At 37.9% G+C, this 24,101-nt stretch overlaps 1 protein-coding gene across 2 annotated transcripts in view; it reads right to left on the reverse strand.

Moving 5' to 3' along the window:
• The window catches only part of TMEM117 (transmembrane protein 117), a 590,052-nt gene that overhangs the window by 470,664 nt on the left and 95,287 nt on the right, over nt 1-24,101 (reverse strand). The window contains exon 3 of one of the 2 annotated variants that reach the window (XM_018047901.1): nt 21,033-21,165. In XM_018047901.1, the coding sequence (XP_017903390.1) occupies nt 21,033-21,165 (133 nt within the window). Of the gene's footprint in view, nt 1-21,004; nt 21,166-24,101 lie in introns of those variants that run through there. The other variant, XM_018047902.1, reaches the window with a different exon arrangement.

The raw sequence follows: 24,101 nt of genomic DNA on the forward strand, positions 1-24,101 counted from the left end.
TTCTGGCATATTGAGTGCAGTACTTTTACAGCATCATCTTTTAGGATAGCTAACCTGAAATTCCATCACCTCCACTAGCTTTGTTCGCATTAGGATGTCTGGCTCTGGGTGAGTGATCATACTATTGTGGTTATCTGGGTCATAAAGATCTTTTTTTGTATAGTTCTCTGTATTCTTGCCACCTCTTCTTAATATCTTCTGCTTCTGTTAGGTCCATACCATTCCTGTCCTTAATTGTGCCATTTTTTGCATGAAATGTTCCCTTGCTATCTCTAATTTTCTTGAAGAAATCTCTAGTCTTTCCCATTTTATTTTTTCCCTCTATTTCTTTGCTTTGATCACTGAGGAAAGCTTTCTTATCCCCCCTGCTATTCTTTAGAACTCTGCATTCAAATGGATATATCTTTCCTTTTCTCCTTTGCCTTTAGCTTTTCTTCTTTTCTCGGCTATTTGTGAGGCCTCCTCGGACAACCATGTTGCGTTTTTGCATTTCTTTTTCTTGGGGATGGTCTTGATCACTGCCTACTGTACATTGTCACAAACCTCCGTCCATAGTTCTTTAGGCATACTGTCTATCAGAACTAATCCCTTAAATCTATTTTTTACTTCCACTGTATATTTGATTTACATCATACCTGAATGGTCTAGTGGTTTTCCCTACTTTCTTCAATTTAAGTCTGAATTTGGCAATAAGGAGTTCATGATCTGAGCCATAGTCAGCTCCTGGTCTTATTTTTGCTGACTGTATAGAGCTTCTCCATCTTTGGCCTCAAAGAATACAATTAATCTGATTTCGGTACTGACCATCTGGTGATGTCCATGTGTAGAGTCTTCCCTTGTGTTTTTGGAAGAGGGTGTTTGCTATGACCAGGGCATTCTCTCGGCAAAACTCTGTTAGCCTTTGACCTGTTTTGTTTTGTACTCCAAGGCCAAACTTGCCTGTTACTCCAGGTATCTCTTGCCTTCCTACTTTTGCATTCCAGTCCCCTATAATGAAAAGGACATCTTTTTTGGGTGTTGGTTTTAGAAGGTCTTATAGGTCTTCATAGAACTGTTCAACTTCAGCTTCTTCAGCATTACTGGTTGGGGCATAGGCTTGGATTACCGTAATATTGAATGGTTGGCCTTGGAAATGAACAGAGATCATTCTGTCATTTTTGATATTGCATCCAAGTACAGCATTGCAGACTCTTTTGTTAACTATGACGGCTATTCCATTTCTTCTAAGGGATTCTTGCCCACAGTAGTAGATATAATGGTCATCTGAGTTAAATTCACCTATTTCAGTCCATTTTAGTTCACTGATTCCTAAAATGTTGATGTTCACTCTTGCCATCTCCTGCTTGACCACTTCCAATTTGCCTTGATTCATGGAACTAACATTCCAGGTTCCTATGCAATATTGCTCTTTACAGCATCAGACTTTACTTCCATCACCAAGTCACATCCACAACTGGGTGTTGTTTTTGCTTTGGTTCTATCTCTTCATTCTGTCTGGAGTTATTTCCCCACTGATCTCCAGTAGCATATTGGGCACCTACCAACCTGGGGAGTTCATCTTTCAGTGTCCTATCTTTTTGCCTTTCCATACTGTTCATACTATGCCTGATATTATCCATTAATTATTTGCTAATCTCTTTGGGACTGCTCTAAAGTCTTCCTACCATCAACATGGAAGAAGACAGTCAGAAAAACATAGCTGAAAATAAAATTAGTGCAGAGAAAGGTAAAATGGAGGAAAGTAAAGGAAAAAACTCATACCTACCATACATTCACAGGGATTTTGTGGCCCTTCTGGATGTGTGTGTGGTAAAAACTCCACCTGCCAATACAGGAGGTACAAGAGATGTGGGTTTGATTCCTGGGCTGAGAAGATCCCCTGGAGAAGGAAACAGCAACCCACTCCAGTACTCTTGACTGGTAAATTCCAAGGACAGAGGAACCTGGTGGGCTACACTCCATGGGATCGCAAAGAGATAGACATGACTGAATGACTGAGCACGCATTTGTGGGTGTATATAGCGTTATTATTGAATGTTTTCATCACATATAACCCTCTGTTTTAAACAGTATATTATCTACTGAGGAAAGCAAATCATTCCAAAATGTGGCAATTTAAAAATAGCAAATATTTATTATCTCACAATTTCTGGGGATCAGGGATCTGAGCACAGTTTACCTGGGTCTTCTTGCTGAGGGTCTCTCATGGGCTAGAATGACCGTATTGGCTAAGCCTATAATCTTCTCCAGGCTTGATATGGGGAGGATCTGTTTGCAAGCTCACTCAGGTAGTTATGGGCAGGCCTCAGGTCCTTGCTGCCTGCTGTTGGCAGAGCTCCTTGCCAGAGGGCTTTTCCATAAGACAACTCTCAATGGGGCAGTTTGTTCTCCAGAGTAAGGACTAGATGGAAAAGAGATGGGGAGGGGCAGGAAGGAGAAGGGAGGGAAGACCGAAGTCTAATCTTGGAATTAAAAAGCCATCATTTTTACATCCTCAATTCATTAGAAGTGAGCCACTAGATTCAACCTACACTTTAGGAGATAAGAACACAAGGCCTTGAATACCAGGAGTAGGGTCACTGGAACCATGTCAGACACTGCTGATTGCAAACACAGTTACAATCATATTCTTATATGACATGGACACTTATTTACTATTATTGGGATCTGGGGGGAGAAAATGGGGCTGTGGGAGTTCCCTGGCAGGCCACTGAATAGTTAAAACTTTGCCTTCCAATGCAGGGGGTGCAGGTTCAATAACTGATTGGGGAGCTAAGATCCCACATGCCTTGTGGCCAAAAAAACTAGACATAAAACAGAAGCAATACTGTAACAAATTTAATAAAAACTTTAAAAATGGTTCACATCAAAAAATCTTTAAAACGAAAAAGAAAAAAAATAGGGCTTCATAATACTGCCTGAAGCAAAATGGAACTGATTTTAACTTCCTTAAACTACAGCCATGGGTGCAGAAAATGGAATCAAATATGTCTGTCAACCCTTAACCTTGGCCTTTTTTTGGCCAATCACTAAGGCCCTTTCTGAGGCTTCACTGTGAATATGGATCCCTATCATTTCATTTTTTGCCTATGAACTCATTCTTATTACATTTTAACCTGATATCCACTTATTCCTGGAAAAGAGCAATGAGATCTTTAATCTTAAAATAATTTCATGGTCCTTATTATTATAGAGCGTGAAAGTCACTCAGTAGTGTCTGACTTTTTGAGACCCCATGGACTATAGAGTCCATGGAATTTTCCAGGCCAGAATGCTGAAGTGGACAGCATTTCCCTTCTCCAGGGGATCTTCCCAACCCAGGGATCAAACCCAGGTCTCCCACACTGCAATGGATTCTTTACCAGTTGAGCCACAAGGGAAGCCTAAGAACTTGACTGAAAATTAGTTCCAACCAGAGATACTCAGTGTACACATCAAGGCTAAGACTTTCCTCTAGAACAGAGAAGGAAAAATAGAATTGAAAGAGTGAGGTTCCCATTGTGGACTCTCCCCAGGCTCTCAGTTCTCCAAGCAGTGCTACACATTCAACCAATATTTAACAAAAGTAGAAAAGGTTCAGACCATTGAGCAGAATTTGAAAAGATACATTTGGCAAGAAAAAATAGCACTTTATGGAAACATTAAAAACAAAGTAAACTAAATTCACAGAAATATATGGGCAAATCTGTTTTGACTGCCTCTTGATCCTTCTGGGCAAATGAGAACTTCCTGGGTAGGTACATATAAAAGCAGGCAGAGAAATCCAGACAGCAGATGGCTCTAATCCAAGCCAATTTACTCAGGTCACCATTTCCCAGCCCAGTACTTTCTCTGGGCTATGATGGAAGAGATAATATATCACATATGCACCCATGTGATTTACTGTCTACCCTGGCTTCACCCAAAGTCAGGGAAGCAGCACTGCTATGTGTGGTGCTAGGCCCAGAAGCTTTCAAGCTCAAGCTTAATTTAACTCTTTTTTTCTTTTTTAAATTCTTCCGCTCTCATGACCTCATCCTTTGCCTTTAGCAAACTCCTCCCCAAACCTTCCCAGAAGTAGGCATTGACGTGAACACATATTTTTCTACTTCCAGTTATTACTTCACTCACACTAAAATATTACTTGCTTGGGAAGGGGGCCCTGTTGCCAGGGAAACCAGGAGTGCTTAAGTTCAGCCTCAGTTGGCTCCTCTATACTAACTGATCGAATTCCAGCTGTGTTCTTGACTCACCTCAATTTTGTACACCTAGAATGTAAAAAAAATTCCATGATACCTCTGATTCATTATACATTTTATCAATATCTTCCTAAGATCTCACTGACCTGTGTCTCTTCTCCTGAATTTACTAACTTACCTCATTTATTTCTATTAAGTAGGGATGATATTCAAAGTGTTTAGGACAGACACAGCAAGAGAAGTATCATTCAGAATGGATGTATTCACCAAATTGGTATACTAGCTGTAAAAAGAACTGAACCAGGGCATGCTACCATCAGTCTAACGAACCTTGGTACCATTCCTTCCTGCTATCAAATAGATTTCTCTTCCAATCAATCATTAACTATCTGATTGACCATCTAACATTATCACCATATACAAATGAGTATTAGAGTTTGATGAGAAATTCATCTATGCCTTTTATGTCAAATTACAAGATAATGACTTTTTAATCATTTTATATCTATTCCCTTCACAGGAAGAAAGACACTGTGTTAGAAGGTGGAGAAGTCTATTAAAGATACTTCATATAGGAAGGATAAGTATGATATATTTTTACTAAGTAGAATTCATTTGTTACTAATATAGACACTAATCTATCCTGAATGATACATCTTAGCTTTAAGATCTTTTCCTTGGAGCCTCCTAATTCTGAGACACATACTTCAATGGCTTTCAAACTTCCTCATATTGTACACAAAATTTGAGACTCTGGGGAAGAGGGTCCACAGTGATCATTAGATTCTCCAAAACTCCTGATGTCAGCTCTACCTTGTTGCAGAGTTTTTAAAAAATTGTTGCTGATTCTTAAGTAATCTATACATTTAGTCTACAACCATGACAGGTAATCTCTTGTTGTTGACCTTGACTTGGATCTCCTAGTCCAAGATTCTTACCTTATCTTTGTAACCCATCATCACCCATTGTCTGGCCATGATTAAATTTGTATGTAACCTGCTTCCTGAACCAGCTCTAGAAACTTCTTTGACCCCAAGGAGATCAATCTCTACAACTGGTGATTAGTACTCAAAGTGAGTGAGTGAGTGATAGTCGCTTAGTAACGTCCAACTCTTTGTTACCCTATGGAACTACTCAAAAAGTGTATTTTTAAATCAATGAGGCCAAGTTCAGGAAAATTAACAATGTCAATAGTCTGGTTTTGTCTGAGACCCTGTTCCTAAGAAACATAAAGAGAAATGGCTATTGTGAATTTTAATTAAGAACTGTCCCACACTTGAGGGTCTAAGTAATAAGCAAATTACCTGGAAGCAGTTCAGCAAATGGGTGCACAAATTTAGCTTCTTTACTAGTTTAGGTTACTGAATTTTCATAAATTTACCCTAAACTGACTCACCTGTAGATAGTGTAGTGAAATGATAATCAACACCATCTTCTCCAGACACTTAAATTGTTTAAGATGCTGACTTAGCTTTCTCCTTTCTTCTGAACCCACTATGTGCATTAACTTGACATAATCCCCACATATATATCACATCTGTTGCTCATGTAACACCTACAAAAATCTTAATTATTCCTCGGTTTTATATACATCCACATATTCAATTAAGATGAATTTGTAAGGTTCTTTTTATACATACTGCTGCAATTTCTTCTCCCTGGGTAGTTACTCATAACTTTTTTTTCCCCATTATATATATATATATATATTTTTTTTTTTAACTTTACAATATTGTATTGGTTTTGCCATACATCAACATGAATCCACCACGGGTGCACACATGTTCCCAATCCTGAACCCCTCTCCCACCTCCCTCCCCATACCATCACTCTGAGTCATCCCAGTGCACCAGCCCCAAGCATCCTGTGAGTGAGTGAGTGAGTGAAGTCACTCAGTTGTGCCCGACTCTTTGCGATCCCATGGACTGTAGCCCACCAAGCTTCTCCATCCATGGGATTCTCCAGGCAAGAATACTGGTGTGGGTTGCAATTTCCTTCTCCAGGAGATCTTCCCAACCCAGGGATCGAACCCAGGTCTCCCGTGTTGCAGGCAGAAGCTTTAACTTCTGAGCCACCAGGGAAGCATCCTGTATCCTGCATCAAATCTAGACTGGTGATTCATTCCTTATATGATATACATATTTCAATGCCATTCTCCCAAATCATCCCACCCTCTCCCTCTCCCACAGAGTCCAAAAGACTGTTCTATACATCTGTGTCTCTTTTGCTGTCTCACATACAGGGTTATTGTTACCATCTTTCTAAATTCCATATATATGCATTCAGTTCTGTTCAGTTCAGTTGCTCAGTCGTGTCCAACTCTTTGCGACCCCATGAATCGCAGCATGCCAGGCCTCCCTGTCCATCACCATCTCCCGGAGTTCACTCGGACTCACGTCCATCGAGTCAGTGATGCCATCCAGCCATCTCATCCTCGGTCATCCCCTTCTCCTCCTGCCCCCAATCCCTCCCAGCATCAGAGTCTTTTCCAATAAGTATACTGTAATGGTATTTTTCTTTCTGGCTTACTTCACTCTGTATAATAGGCTCCAGTTTCATCCACCTCATTAGAACTGACTCAAATATATTCTTTTTAATGGCTGAGTAATACTCCATTGTGTATATGTACCACAGCTTTCTTATCCATTCATCTGCTGATGGACATCTAGGTTGTTTCCATGTCCTGGCTATTATAAACAGTGCTGTGATGAACACTGGGGTACACGTGTCTCTTTCAATTCTGGTTTCCTCGGTGTGTATGCCCAGCAGTGGGATTGCTGGGTCATAAGGCAGTTCTATTTCCAGTTTTTTAAGGAATCTCCACACTGTTCTCCATAGTGGCTGTACTAGTTTGCATTCCCACCACCAGTGTAAGAGGGTTCCCTTTTCTCCACACCCTCTCCAGCATTTATTGCTTGCAGATTTTTGGATCGCAGCCGTTCTGACTGGTGTGAAATGGTACCTCATTGTGGTCTTGATTTGCATTTCTCTGATAATGAGTGATGTTGAGCATCTTTTCATGTGTTTGTTAGCCATCTGTATGTCTTCTTTGGAGAAATGTCTATTTAGTTCTTTGGCCCATTTTTTGATTGCGTCGTTTATTTTTCTGGGATTGAGCTGCATAAGTTGCTTGTATATTTTTTATATTAGCTGTTAGTCAGTTACTTCATTTGCTATTATTTTTTCCCATTCTGAAGGCTGTCTTTTCACCTTGCTTATAGTATCTTTTGTTGTACAGAAGCTTCTAAGTTTAATTAGATCCCATTTGTTTATTTTTGCTTTTATTTCCAATATTCTGGGAGGTGGGTCATAGAGGATCCTGCTGTGATTTATGTCAGAGAGTGTTTTGCTTATGTTTTCCTCTAAGAGGTTTATAGTTTCTGGTCTTACATTTAGATCTTTAATCCATTTGGAGTTTATTTTTGTGTATGGTGTTAGAAAGTGTTCTAGTTTCATTTCTTTTACAAGTGGTTGACCAGTTTTCCCAGCACCACTTATTAAAGAGATTGTCTTTACTCCATTGTATATTCTTGCCTCCTTTGTCAAAGATAAGGTATCCATAGGTGTGTGGGTTTATCTCTGGGCTTTCTATTTTGTTCCATTGATCTATATTTCTGTCTTGGTGTCAGTACCATACTGTCTTGATGACTGTGGCTTTGTAGTAGAGCCTGAAGTCAGGCAGGTTGATTCCTCCAGTTCCATTCTTCTTTCTCAAGATTGCTTTGGCTATTTGAGGTTTTTTGTATGTCCATACAAATTGTGAAATTATTTTTTCTAGCTCTGTGAAAAATACTGTTGGTAGCTTGATAGGGATTGCATTGAATCTGTAGATTGCTTTGGGTAGTATACTCATTTTCACTATATTGACTTTTCCAATCCATGAACATGGTATATTTCTCCATCTATTAGTGTCCTCTGATTTCTTTCACCAGTGTTTTATAGTTTTCTGTATATAGGTCTTTAGTTTCTTTAGGTAGATATATTCCCAAGTATTTTATTCTTTTCGTTGCAATGGTGAATGGAATCGTTTCCTTAATTTCTCTTTCTATTTTCTCATTATTAGTGTATAGGATTGCAAGGGATTTCTGTGTGTTGATTTTATATCCTGCAACTTTACTATATTCACTGATTGGCTCTAGTAATTTTCTGGTGGAGTCTTTGAGGTTTTCTATGTAAAGGATCATGTCATCTGCAAACAGTGAGAGTTTTACTTCTTCTTTTCCAATTTGGATTCCTTTTACAAATTACATTATATACATACTGCTACAATTTCTCTTCCCTGGGTAGTTACTCATAACTTTATCTTCACTGAATTATTTTAGTTGCTTAACTTTAAAAGTTTGTACATCAAATTCTCTAATAAAAGTAAATGACTTAACTAATAAATAGATTTGATTATCTAATAGTTAACATTTATATATACACATATATGTATGTAAGTATATTGAATAATATCTATTATATATAATGTATGTTTTCAAATATATTACAATAACACATTACACATTAAAAATAGTATATGAAGAAATGAAGCAAACAAACCTATTAATTTTTATATGTGATATATATGTGATATATATTTTATATTTTATATATATCACACATTTTATATGTGATATATATTTTTTACTATTAACTGCACATGACGTTGAATATTTTACACTTCTCAACATACCTGGGAACTATCCTCCTAATCTTTTAAAATATGTATTTTTAAGGAGAGATAATTAAAATATTAGTATTAAGCTATAAAATATTAAAATCTAATACCCCTTTAATTTCTTCAAATTTTTTTACCTTATTGATCTTTTATTATAAATGATACAGTATTTTTTTAATTAGGTAACAATATTCATTTAATATGCTGCTTAAATCAGGAAAGGTCTTTGAGCATCACTGATGAAAAACAAAGAAAAGAATAGCTTATTGCATTTATAAAGATGTGTTCCAGTAGCATTTGAGCTGGGTGCTATGTATTACATGCATTGATTTCACTACTAAATCAAGTAAGTTTATGGTTATGTATGATGTTTTATGACATAGAAAATTAATATTTATTGAAAACCTATAGGTGACAAGCATTGATTTAGGTATTTTTTATTAAATTGATAGTAATTATTATAATTGATGATAATGTAATAAGATCATTGTCATAAAGTATATCACTTCATTATATTAACCAAAGTACTTGCCGTTATTATAACAACTGATATTTAATGAGAGCTAAAGATTTGATAAAGTATTATGTTTTCAATTATTATAACAGCAACTTGCATTTATCAGGAGCTCATTATATAGCAGGAATTACATCAATTGTTTTGTTATCTCTGATTGTCACAGCAACACAAAGGTAGGTACGCATATCCCCATTTTATGTTGGAGGAACTCAGGCTCAGGAAGTAAAGTTTACCTAAGGTGACACAGTTAAAGGGTGTCAGGACAAAAGTCCATACTCTTTCTACTATACCGCATTGCTTTCTATACCAAACAAAACTAAAGGCAGCCAAGATTTTGGGCAATGTTATGTTTAATTTAGCTTGTTACTCCAATATAGAAGCATGCATTTCCCCCAGATTAATAATAATAATGAGGAAGGTGATAACAGTAATATAATAAGAATCCTCTCACAACAACCTATTTCTAAAAAGGAAAAAAGGAAACTAACTTTTTTGAGTTATTTTTGCCAGTAAGTAGCTAAGTTGGGGTACAATCCAGATATCTGATTCCTGGGTCAGAATTCTTCCCCAGTAACAAGCTGAGGATGAGATGGCTGAATGGCATTACTGATGCAATGGACATGAACTGGGGCAAAATCCAGGAGATGGTGAGGGACAAGGAGGCCTGGCATGCTGCAGTCCATGGGGTCATGAAGAGTCAGACATGACTGAATGAAAACCAACAAGAATAACAAGCTGATAAACTAACAAGAGAGTTGAAATAAGCAGCTATGAACAATGATCACAGAACACCTGGCAAGTGTGTCAAATCAATGTCAATTCTAGACAGATGATAATGATTCCCATAGAGTAATAAGGATCCTACAGAATAATAAGGAGATCAAACCAGTCAATCCTAAAGGAAATGAGTCCTGAATATTCACTGGAAGGACTGATGCTGAAGCTTCACCTCCAATACTTTAGCCACCTGATGCGAAGAAATGACTCGTTGGAAAAGTCCCTGATGCTGGGAAAGATTGATAGTGACAGGAGAATGGGATGACAGAGTATGAGGTGGCTAGATGGCATCACCAACCCGATGGACATGAGTCTGAATAAGCTCCAGGAGTTGGTGATGGACAGGGAAGCCTGGCATGCTGCAGTCCATGGGGTCTCAAAGAGTCAGACACGACTGAGTGACTGAACTGAACTGAAAAAGGATGCAAAATTGAGTATGGTTTTCATTGATGTTTTAAAATTTTATCAATTTAACCAACACTAGAAATAAACCTGTGACAACTGAGACACACTGCACTATTTTACCTTTATATTAATACTATCAAAACTAAGTAATGTGCAACCAATAGTATTAAAAGCAGCCGCTTGAGTCTTGTTGCTATACTGCCTCTGGCTAAATAAGTCTATCTGTCTCTCTCTCTCTCTCAATCTCCCTCCCTTTCTCCCTTTCTGTCTCTCTCACCAGCCTCCCTCCCTGGCTCAGCCCTCTTGACCAGACTCAGTCTTCATTTTCAGCTTTTCTTCTCACCAGTCCATTCCAGGCAACCAGCTCTGCGCCTCCCTCCCAGCCTTAGTAATTAATTGTGCTATTATTGTGAATTAAATGTACAAGCAAGTCAATGTTTAGCCTAATTAAGAATGAAGCCAACAAATTATCTAAAGCACCACTCCAGCAGAATTTGCATTCAGCCTTATATTAGTAGCCAATCAGGCTTTTCAGCTATTGATTCAAGCACTTCCAGGCTTCCTTAAAAGCCTCGTACAACTAGGCTTTCTCCTCACCCCAGCTCCTCAACCTTACACCAGGCCTCCATCCTTTACCCATCCCTAAATTCAATGTTTTATTACATACCACTGAAAGGAGTCTCAGAGACCTTTTTTCATTTACTACAGTTTAAAAGGATAGCTTTGCACTTAATAATTTTGTCAGTTTAGGTTATGGGAAAACTGCATTGTTTAACATTTTAAAGACTATTTAAATTTTTTCTTGTAATTTTATCAAAATAAATTAATCACCTTTCAAAACAGATAAACAAACTCACAAAAATACTCCTTCCATAGCATGCAGCTACCAGTAGGTCCTGCAACTTTGTATTTGAAGAGCAAATGAAAACCACAGTTCTTAACAATAAAAACATGTAGCAGGGCTCCTACTTCTAGACTACTGGTGACCAGAAAAGAAGTCTGATTAAGGAAACTAAGAGCTTTAGTGAAGGTTTTAAAAACAGTGAATTTAGTAAAGAAAAAAGTACTGCCTGGAGTAAAAAATTTCACCCTGATTTTTCATATTGGGCTGTAACCTACATCCCTGGCAACTGAAGCTGAGTCTTTTCTGATGCAATGTATGCACACCCTGATGGACCAGAGTATGATCATTCTTAAAAAAAAAAAAAAAAAAAGGATAAGAGGGTGACAGGCAAAAGTCTCGGGCAGCTGCACACGTGTACTATACAAAGCATTATTAGACCTTAAATGATTTCATGCAACCTACAGACAAGTCTAGGCTAGTCTCTCACTTGTTTCTCTGATTCATCCTTGCTTGCTTCTGCTGCCCCCTCTATACATACAAGCCATTCATCTTAGATTTTAAAATAGTGTCCATTTTAAATATTCTCTCTTGTCGCCTCCCCTCCACCAACTGCTCTTACCACATCCCCCTCACGGACAGCGCTCACTGCGCTCTTTCAGTGAGTACTCCAGATAAGTTCTTACTAAAATGTAAGGAAAGAAAACAGAAGAGAGAGACAAAGTCTCTTCCACTGTCATCACACCCACCACCTAATTCTTACCTCCATTTTCTAAATTGCCTGAATTACTTTGTCTTATTTCTCAAATTCTGTCATTGTAATACTTAACACATATTAACATATTAATTAATATTTGTAAAACTCCCCTGGAAAAGGTTCTCTATCAGGAAAAATAAAACATTTCTTCGTGATTAACACTAGAAAACATCAGCTTCTTCATATCCTGCCCTAAATACTATGTACTCTTCAGACACTTATTCTAGTTCATGTAGGAATTTTTTATCAGTGAGTCAAGTGTCTCATTTCTTCAGTGCTAAACACAATATTTATCCTTATAACACTAGAATAATTCCATAAACATAGAAGTGTATGTGTTCATAGAGATGTTTATTTGTACTATATTTAAACCTGCTTTAGAACATAAAAGGGGCCAAACACATCACAAAATAAGTACTTATAAGAGAGCTTACTATGTGGATTTCTTAAAATGGCTGTTAACCACTGACAGGGCAAATATTTCAACACCAAGTTTCAAAAATTCAGAAGGGGGAGGAGACTTCTTTTCAAAGGAGTAAACCTGCTTGTGATACATTGAAAACAGGCAGTGAGTGATGAAAACATGCCCTTTGCTGCCATCAAGTGGTCCTTTTCGGAATCTTTCTATGCATAAGCCTTAAGGAAATGGCAACCCACTCCAGTATTCCTGCCTGGAGAATCCCATAGACAGAGGAGCCTGGCGGGCTACAGTCCATGGGGTCGCAGGAGTCGGACACGAGTTACTGCACTGTCTCAGCTCAGTTCAGGTACTCAGGCATGTCCAGCTGTTGGCAACCCCATGGACTACCAGGCCTCCCGGTCCATCACCAATTCCTGGAGCTTACTCAGAACTCATGTCCACAGAGTCAGTGATGCCATCCACAGTTCATCCTCTGTCCTCCCCTTCTTCTGCCTTCAATCTTTCCCAGCATCAGGGTCTTTTCAGATAAGTCAGTTCTTTGCATCAGGTGGCCAAAGTATTGGAATTTCAGCTTCAGCATCAGTCCTTCCAATGAATATTCAGAACTCATTTCCTTTAGGATGGACTGGTTGGATCTCCTTGCAGTCCAAGGGACTCTCAAGAGTCTTCTCCAACAACACAGTCCAAAAGCATCAGTTCTTCGGTGCTCAGCTTACTTTATAGACCAACTCTCACATCCACACATGACTACTGGAAAAACCATAGCTTTGACTAGACAGACCTTTGCTGGCAAAGTAATGCCTCTGCTTTTTAATATGCTGTCTAGGCTGGGCATAGCTTTTCTTCCAAGGAGCAAATGTCTTTTAATTTCATGGCTGCAGTCATCATCTGCAGTGATTTTTGGAGCCCCAAAATATATAAGCCTCAATCTCAGTGCAAATGCTTTGCTTTCCCACCAGTTCATTTCTTACATATTACACATGTGGAAGAAAAGCTATGACAAACCTAAAGAATGTATTAAAAAGCAGAGACATCATTTTATAGACAAAGGTTTATATAGCCAAGAGTTCATATAGTCATATAGGCAAGAGGAGAAAGGGTCGACAGAGGATGAGATGGTTGGATGGCATCACCAACTCAGTGGACATGAGTTTGAGCAAACTCTGGGAGACAGTGAAGGACAGGGAAGTCTGGCATGCTGCAGTCCACAGGGTCGCAAAGAGTCGGACTGAGAGCCTGAACAAGAAAACATGTTTTAGCCTTTGAGGGGTCTGAAAAGACCAGGTAATCATTCCCTAAATTAGGGCTTAATAGTTTCCATTCTAAAAAAATTCCATGAGTAAGAAGCTCTTCAGAAAGACAACATTAAAAGGGGTTTGAAGTGTCCAAACACTGAAAACCCTTTCCAGCCACACACGACTCAGTTTCTACTAGTGAGGCCCTCAATCTGGACCGGGAGCAGAGCCTTCCATTTCTGCCCACAGAGAATTTCTAATAGATTGGCTTTGACACACCTAATGAACACAAGCAATTTAAAAAATTGGAGAGAGATTTATTTGGAATCATTTTTAATCAAGTCCTCTAACTCCAGGAGAAAATAGTTTCCTGTTTCTCTCCTATCGGTGTCCCACTGCCTTGAGGCTTCAGGCTTATATGTAAAGAAGGCAGCACACCGTGGAATGTGATTACTACATAACCTTAATTTTAACTTGGTTGATTGCTCTGCCCCCTTTTCTTTGAGCATCTTCGTGTTTCTCTCCCAAGAGACAGTTAATTAAATACACAGCTGAATAAAAGGAGAAAGGATAATTGCTATTTTTAAAGCACAGCGAAATGCCACGGCCGCAGCCCCTGCATTTCTGGGAATGACAACATTCATCTTAGAGTACCGGTTTTCTTGATTGGAACACGTAGCAGTATGATTTTGGTTATGAAACGAAAAGCCCCAGTAAATCAAAGTGGACACAATTTGAGAAGAGCGGGAACTAAATTGCTCTGTATAAGCAAACAGAAGCATTCTGGAAGTTATTTGGGGGTGGGGAGGTGCTCCAGAGAGAAGCAGAAACTTCAAACTGGGAGAAAAGAGCAGCCAGGGAGATTTGGCAGGTGTTCTAAATCCAAGAGAAAATGTATGTGAAAACCATAAATCACACCTGTGGCTATGAGTTCTTAGAAGATTTTCTGTGTTCCACCCAAGGCCTGATGTAAATCAAACTTTCTAGATGCTCCCTGTGCCAGTGGTTATATGTTTCCAGACCATCCTTTTTCTCAGAGGCAGCTTGCAGGACCATCTAATGTGGAGGCTTCCATTTCAGTTTCTCACTTATACGACCAAAGTCCCTTGTTTCTAATCCTGACATGAAAGTTAAAACTCAACTCCTTAAGTCACTGCCTCAGTGTCACTTCATAGACTCACTGTCTCGGTGTTCAGATCCTTCTTCATTATTGGCCTCAGGGTTTTTCTTTATCTTTGCGTAAGCTCAACTATGCATTTATAAAGAGTCTATCAGGGTGTGGGGAAAACTGGACAGCTACAAGCAAAAAAATAAAACGGGACTACTTTCCCAAACCGTACCAAAAACTCAAAATGGATTAAAGACTTAAGTGTATCTCTTTCAATTCTGGTTTCCTCGGTGTGTATGCCCAGCAGTGGGATTGCTGGGTCATAAGGTAGTTCTATTTGCAATTTTTTAAGGAATCTCCACACTGTTCTCCATAGTGGCTGTACTAGTTTGCATTCCCACCAACAGTGTAGGAGGGTTCCCTTTTCTCCACACCCTCTCCAGCATTTATTGCTTGCAGATTTTTGGATCGCAGCCCAATGTTCATCGCAGCACTGTTTATAATAGCCAGGACATGGAAACAACCTAGATGTCCATCAGCAGATGAATGGATAAGAAAGCTGTGGTACATATACACAATGGAGTATTACTCAGCCATTAAAAAGAATTCATTTGAATCAGTTCTGATGAGATGGATGAAACTGGAGCCAATTATACAGAGTGAAGTAAGCCAGAAAGAAAAACACCAATACAGTATACTAACACATATATATGGAATTTAGGAAGATGGCAATGACGACCCTGTATGCAAGACAGGAAAAAAGACACAGATGTGTATAACGGACTTTTGGACTCAGAGGGAGAGGGAGAGGTTGGGATGATTTGGGAGAATGGGAATTCTAACATGTATACTATCATGTAAGAATTGAATCGCCAGTCCATGTCTGACGTAGGGTGCAGCATGCTTGGGGCTGTTGCATGGGGATGACCCAGAGAGATGTTGTGGGGAGGGAGGAGGGAGGGGGGTTCATGTTTGGGAACACATGTAAGAATTAAAGATTTTAAAATTTAAAAAAATAATAATAATTTTAAAAAAAAAAGACTTAAGTGTAAGACCTGAGACCATAAAACTCCCAGAAGAAAACATAGGCAGTATGTTCTTTTATATAAGTCTTAGCAATATTTTTTTGGATCTGTCTCCTCAGGCAAGGGAAACAAAAGTGAAAATAAACAAATGGGACTACATCAAACTGTAAAACTTTTGTACAGGGAAGGAAACTATCAACAAAATGAAAAGGCCACCTACTGAACAGGAGAAGATATGTGCAAACGATATATTTGATAAAGGGTCAATATTCAAAATATACAAAGAACTCATCTAACTCAACATTAAAAAAAAAAGATTTAACAATGGGCAAAGGACTGGAATACACATTTGGTCTCTAAAGACACACAGATGACCAATAGGCACTTGAAAAGATGCTCAACATCACTAATCATCAGAGAAACACAAATAATAACCACAGTGAGATACCATCTCACACCTGTCAGAATGGCTATCATCAAAAAGACAATAAATAGCAAGTGTTGATGAGGAAGTGAAGAAAAGGGAACGCTTGTGCACTGTTGGTGGGAATATAAGTTGGTGCCACCATGGAAAACAGTATGGAGGTTCCTCAAAAAAAATAAAACTAGAACTACCATATGATCTAGCATTTTTACTTCTGGGTATCTATACCCCAAAAATAAAAACACTAATTTGAGACATATGCACCCCTATCGGAGAAGGCAATGGCACCCCACTCCAGTACTCTTGCCTGGAAAATCCCATGGACGGAGGAGCCCGGAAGGCTGCAGTCCATGGGGTCGCTAAGAGTCGGACACGACTAAGCGACTTCACTTTCACTTTTCACTTTCATGCACTGGAGAAGGAAATGGCAACCCACTCCAGTGTTCTTGCCTGGAGAATCCCAGGGATGGGGGAGCCTGGTGGGCTGCTGTCTATGGGGTCACACAGAGTCGGACACGACTGAAGTGACTTAGCAGCAGCAGCAGCATGCACCCCTATATTCATTGCCCAACATTATTTATAATAGCCAATATATGGAAAGAACCTAAATATCCATCCATATATGAATGGATAAAGAAGATGTGGTATTACATATATAATGGAATATTAATCTTAATAAAATAAATGGAACTTTGCCACTGCAACAGAATATATGGATCTAGAGGGTACTGCTCTAAGGGAAACGAGTCAGAGAAAGAAAATCACTCTATGATCTCACTTTTATGTGCAATCTAAAAAACAAAACAAAGACACAAGAAAATAAAATGAAGACAGTTACAGATACAGAAAAAATGATAGGTGTTTGTCAGAGGGGAGGGAGATGATGGGCTTGATATAGATGGAGATTAAGAGGTACAAACTTCCAGTTATAAAATAAATAATTCACAAGTATGTAATATAAAGCATAAGGAATATGGTCAATAATACTGTAATAACTCTATATGGGGACAGATGTTACTAGACTTATCATGGTGATCACTTCATAATGTATGCAAATGCCAAATTATTTAGGCAGTACATCTGAAAGTGATATAATATTACCCACCAACTATATTTCAATAAGTCAGTGTTAATCACATATAAAAAATAAAAATAAGCAAATAATATGAAATGAGAGGGGAAAAAGTCTAAGGCTGTACTGTATTTTTAAGCATCTCTGAATGTCTTTTAGGAGGAGAGGTTTCAGGTTAGCTAGTCGGCCACCTTGTAAAAACAAAATTGTTTATAAAATGCCTAGATGTAAACCTCTGCCCAGGCTGAGAGCCTTCTCTGCAGCAGAACCCACACCTACAGTCTCACACATTAATGGAAGATGAACTTAGTTTCATCCTGGTGACTTAAAAAATAAAGAGGTTATGACAGCATCACTTTGGTGGCAGGAGGTATGGAGCAGTGGAAGCAGAATCAAAGATAAGAGGAATAGGGATTGTCTGGACCTGGGTCCCTTTATCCCATCTCTAACTCTCCTCTTATCCCCTTTATCTCATTGCCTCTCAGCTTAGCTCCCCACAAGCAGCTGAAGCCATGAGTGAGTATATACCTCAGGGAATTCATTGCAATGAGAACTCTAGGAGCAGGCAACTTGACTCTTACCAAGTAAGCTGTTGCTAAAACTATTGAAGTTCTGATCAGATAAATCTAGGGATTTTGTTCTTGGTAACAAGGGATCAAGGGACTCTGGTTGAGCCTAAATTTATAATCAATTCTAAAATTTGGGTGGGGGGAAGAGGGAAAAAGCAAATCATTCTAGGGAAACATCTTTTTTTCCTATCTTAAATCCTAAATTCACTCTTTGTAGGCCTAACAGCTTCTGTTCTAGAAAGGAGTTCTAAACTACATGAACAAAAGTTTAGCCTTCATAGAAAATCCTTAAAGTCCTCTTTGGAATGGTTCTAAATCAATATTCCTTAGAAAGATCTAAAGACCAGGACACATAGGAATCCTCAATGTAAATCAGATACAGGGTAAAGAATCCTGAATTCCTCTCTACCACCAGCAATCCTCTGATAGAAAATCTGTCATTCATGATATCTGTGAGCCTGCTATCCTTCCTGTACCCTCTGGCTCCATCATTCCCTGCCTTAAACAAGAGAAGCAATGCCTCAGATAACATGGAGCATCTACCTCAAAGGCACAGTGGTATCCACCTCCTCTGAGAACTGATTTTCCTTAAGGTTGGCAGTCCTACATTAAAACACTCACTAGTTCAAATGACATGTGTCAAAATAATTAATAATTAATAATGCATCTTTTATAAATGGAGATTAAATTTTTTAATCTGCAGAAATAAACCATTTTTCCTGTGGTTGGACTTCTTTTTCAGTGATACCATTAAAAACGTCCTCTCAAGAAAAGATTCTTTTCAACAAAGATGCAGCCTATTGGTGAAAAGTTCAAGAATTACAGAAGAATATGAAATACTATATTTAGTCTGAGAACAAAAGACAATCACCTTCCATTTTACTTAAGATAGATACAAATAAAAAATTCTAAACTATTCTCTTCCTGAACATACCTACTACTTCTTTCAATTTTCAAATTCAGTTTGAATGATAAAAATACAAAGAAAGGTTCCATATGGTGTTGGAACAACAGGATCAACCATCCCTCAAATGTGTGCTAACCTTAGGGCAGGCTATATTACTAGAATTCACTAGTTAATGGCTCAACACCTTCTCTATTATTGCTTGAGTGATGAAACCTCTGGTCCTCAGTTTCTTGATATGTAAAATGGAGATAATAAAAATACCTATTTCAGAGGGACATTGTGAGGTCTGAAACAATTCAGGTCTGTTACTGTGGTCAATTCTTGCTAGCTCTCACTAAAATTAGCTTTATTATTAGCTATGGAGTGCTTTACAATGTGCCAGGGAATCTGCATTGCTGCATTTATTACTTTTAAATCTGCTTCTTTCTTCAGAATAAGCACTTGTGATTATCACAGACCTCACTTAGTTCCATTTTTTAAAAAAAAGAGTAGAGTAATACTCCATTGTGTATATGTTTGGGAATGCATGTACACCCGTGGTGGATTCATGTCAATGTATGGCAAAACCAATATAGTATTGTAAAGTAAAATAAAGTAAAAATTAAAATTAAAAAAATTAAAAAAAAGAGTAGAATCAAATGAAAAGTCAACTTCTAAGCAACGGATATATTTTACATACAAATGGTATTTAGTACTTTATTTCCAGCAACAGCTTAGAAAGAGTAAGTTTTACATGGATTCCCTCCACTTCTGGTCCCAGGGGTGAGAATACACAGCTCTCCTGAGACTTTTTTTAAAACTTATTTTGTATTGGGGTATAGCCAATTAACTAACAGTATTGTGATAGTTTCAGGAGAATAGTTAAGGGACTCAGCCATACACATACATGTATCCATTCAGAGACTTTCAACTGTGTCAGGTAATGCCAAGAACACCATTACCCGTTTCATTACACAGGTACTGGCTCTAAAGCTGAGGCTTATTCTGACTAGCCATGGGTTAGAATCTGCAACTCCACTATTTAAAAACAGACCCAGTATGAAAGGCTTCATTTGAAGCCTAAGAAATAACTAACAGACAATGGGTTTTAATAGCTTCCTAAAGCCTGAATGTTTGATCTATTAAACAATCACATTATTGAATTTACCACTTGTGAGTACGGACTAAAGTATAAATCTTGTGAAATGCCTGCCTTTCCTTGACTATTCATCTCCTTTAATGGTGAGGGAAAAAACTAATAAAGTTTTAATTGAGCTATCCCTCTCAGCATTGAAGAGTGGTGGCTAAAATCCATACATAACATCAAAACAACTGCACTATAGAACTGGTCGACAGAAGTGCTTTTACTACATTTAGAAGAAAAGGGTATTAGCTGGCTTTCCAATCTATTGAGGGGAATAGATCAAAACTTTCCTTAGGAACTGTTTCAGTGCACAGCAAATATCTAAGGTGGTTTCTTATTGTCACTAATCTAATTCTTAACGCTGTAAATTAAGCCATTTTCCTTGTATTGTGCCCTTAAAACTTAAAAAGAGCAAACCAATAACTGGAGAAGTTTTAAAAAATCTACAATCTACTTGTTAGCACATCTTCATGCCATGGTGATTTGATTAGTGATTTGATAAGTATAGATTACAACTCTGGACTTAATACAGGGTGGCCCACTTTTAAAACGGCCCATTTATAACAAAGGTCTCTCTGTTGGAACTGCCAGAGAGTTAAAAAAAAAAAAATGCCACCAGTATAAAAAACTTTTTTTTAGCCATGTATTGTAGAGCAGTGAAATTGTAAACGTGGAGACCTTCATTTCAGCACAGTTCTACTGACTGTGCGAACATAAACAAGTCAAGATTTCCTGATTCTCATACTCTGTCACTATATTAAGATTACTGCCTGCACTCAACCCACCTCAAGAGAAGACCTAAAGAATAAGGAACACAATAGAAGTATTATAAAATGCTATAAGCTTCTTGGTGTAAAGACTCTAAATGTCTTACATAAGAAAAATTCATAAATATCTTTTAAGATAGAATATTTGTAATAAAGATTCAGGCTACCACAAACTAAAAAATTATTGAATTCTTACAAGTTTCAAATATAACACTCACCACAGGAGAAAGGGGAAAGATAACCTACCCCATTGTCCCATCCATTAGAAGAATCGTGTTGTATATGTGAGAAAAGATGAAGAGAAAGAGAATTGTGCTGAAGAACATTGTCATCCATGATCCATGATCCTCACGAAACATTTTTAACCGGAGCAACTGACCTGCAATATAATCATTATTGGATATCAGTGTACATTACAACTCAAAATACATACAACATTATTTTAGTTAATTTATTTTATGTCACTAATATTCTGAAGTCTTTGCCCCTATCACTTGTCTTACAGGAGAAACTACTACCTAAGGTCCTTATTGCTCTTTTGTAAATAAATGATGAAGTCCAAGACAATCTCCACCTCATCATCCTAGAGCAAATACTAGCATGAAAATCTAGTGTACAGAGAGCACTTATTACACTAGCATGAAAATAAGATTAATTAGAACACTTACCTTATATTTTTTATTTCAGAAATATGTTTTTGGTTCATTTACTGAAACTACTTAAGTAAGGCAAATGGTAAAGATGTTGCATAAATTCTTAATTCCCTTTTGTTCCCACAGGCCCATTCCCAGTACTGGTCAGATGATAGGCAAACTTCACTTATGATAAAGTGCATGAAAATGTGAACAGTAAAAATGAAGTCTCTATCATAAGAATCAGGAGGCTTATTAGCCTTGCTGCTGCTGCTGCTGCTGCTAAGTCACTTCAGTCGTGTCCGACTCTGTGTGACCCCCACAGACGGCAGCCCACCAGGCTCCCCCATCCCTGGGATTCCCCAGGCAAGAACACTGGAGTGGGTTGCCATTTCCTTCTCCAATGCATGAAAGTGAAAAGCGAAAGTGAAGTCACTTAGTCACGTCCGACTCTTAGCGATCCCATGGACTGCAATCTATGAGGCCCCTCCATCCATGGGATTTTCCAGGCAAGAGTACTGGAGTGGGGTGCCATTACCTTTTCCTTATAGCCTTACTTGTACCTAAAATATCCATTCCACATACAGGCTGGTGCACAAGTGTGTGGGGTGTGTGGGGTCTGGTAGCATGTACATGTGTTATAGAGTCAGTGTGGTTCCCAGCAAAACATGATTGCTAATCATGCCTAGTATTCATTTACAAAGTTAATTACTAAAAATGGAGAGAATGGTGTATTAATCTATGGCAAAGGAGGCAAGAACACACAATGGAGAAAAGACAGTCTCTTCAATAGGTGGTGCTTGGAAAACTGGATAGCTACACGTAACAGAATGAAATTAGAACACTCCCTAACACCATACACAAAAATAAACTCAAAATGGATTAAAGATCAATATATGGAGCTGGAAACCATAAAACTCCCAAAGGAAAGCACAGGCAGAATACTGTTCCACTAAAATTGTAGCAATTTTGGATCTGTCTCTTAAAGTGAAGGAAATAAAAGCAAAAATAAAAAATGGGACCTAATTAAAGTTAAAAGCTTTTGCACAGATAAAAGGTGGTGGTGGTGCAGTCATTATGTCATGCCCGACTCTTGTGACCCTGTAGCCTGTTAGGCTCCTATGTCCCTGGGATTTCCCAGGCCAAAATACTGGAGTGGGTTGCTGTTTCCTTCTTCAGGGGATCTTCCAGACCCGGGGATCAAATCCAGATCTCCTGTATTACAGGTGGAATCTTAACTGACTGAGCCAAAGCTAACCACCAACAAAACAAAATGACAACTTGGGAGAAAACATTCGCAAATGATATGACTGACAATGAGTTAATATCCAAAATACATAAACAGCTCAAACAAGTGGACATCAAAAATAAATAAATAACCTGATTAAAAAATAGGCAGAACACTTGAACAGATATTTTTCCAAAGAAGACATGCAGATAGCCAACAGACACATGAAAAATTGCTCAGTATCACTTATCATCAGGGAAATGCAAGTCAAAACTAAAATGAGATATCATCTCACATCTATCACAATGGCTATTATTAAAAAGAAGACAAATTACAAATGTTGGCAGGGATGTGGAGAAAAGGGAACCCCTTTACACTACTGGTGGGAATGTAAACTGGTACAGCCACTAGGAAAAACGGTATGGAGGTTTCTCAAAAAACTAAAAAGAGAACTACCATTTGACTCACCAATTCCACTCCTGGGTATATAAGCAAATGAGCCAAAAAACACTAATTCAAAAACATATGTGACTCCCAATGTTCATAGTAACATTATTTGCAGTTGTTAAGATATGGAGAAAACCTAAGTGTCCATCAACATATGAATACACACACACACAGGAATAGGGCTAGAATGAAGAATGAAATTTTGCCACTTGCAATAACATGAATGAACTGGGAGGGTATTACACTAAATAAAAGTTAGACCAAAAGATAAATACTATATGATATCAGTTATATGTAGAGTCTAAAAAATAAAACAACCTAGTAAACATAATAACGATGAAAAAAGCAGACCCACAGATAGAGAGAACAAACCAGTAGTTACCAGTGAGGAGAAGGAAATGGGAGGGGCAATATAGGGATTAAGAGGTACAAACTATTATGTATAAAATAAGCTACAGGATATACTGTACAACACAGGGAATATACCCAACATTTTATAACATCCGTAAGTGGAGTATAACCTTTAAACATTGTGAAACATTCCATTTTATACCTATAACATATAGTACTCTACATCAACCACACTTCAATAAAAAAAAGACAAAAATGTTAAAATGCAAATACTTTAAGGAGGAAAATGTATTAAGATGAATACTAAAGTAAAAATTACTGGTATCATAAATAGGCCAGATAAATATTTTGATTTATGATAAAGAGAACTGAGAGCACTAGTATCCTGAAAGGTGAGAAAGATTAAAGGAAAACAACAACAACAAAATAAGAAAAAATAAACACAGGCCATCCTGGTTTCTCCTAAGAGAAAGTTTATCCAAATAATGAGAAAGAAGACGATGCACATATAGGAACTACAAATAAAATAGGGTAGGTCTGAAATCTTACAATAAAATTTCTCACGAGAGAAAATATTTCTTTTTGATGATATGTCAAAGCTATGGGGAAAATATGTATATTTCCATCTGGAAAATATCTCTCTAGGGAGAGACAATA

The sequence above is a fragment of the Capra hircus genome, chromosome 5 (assembly GCF_001704415.2).
Source record: "Capra hircus breed San Clemente chromosome 5, ASM170441v1, whole genome shotgun sequence".
NCBI classification, from domain to species: Eukaryota; Metazoa; Chordata; class Mammalia; order Artiodactyla; family Bovidae; genus Capra; species Capra hircus.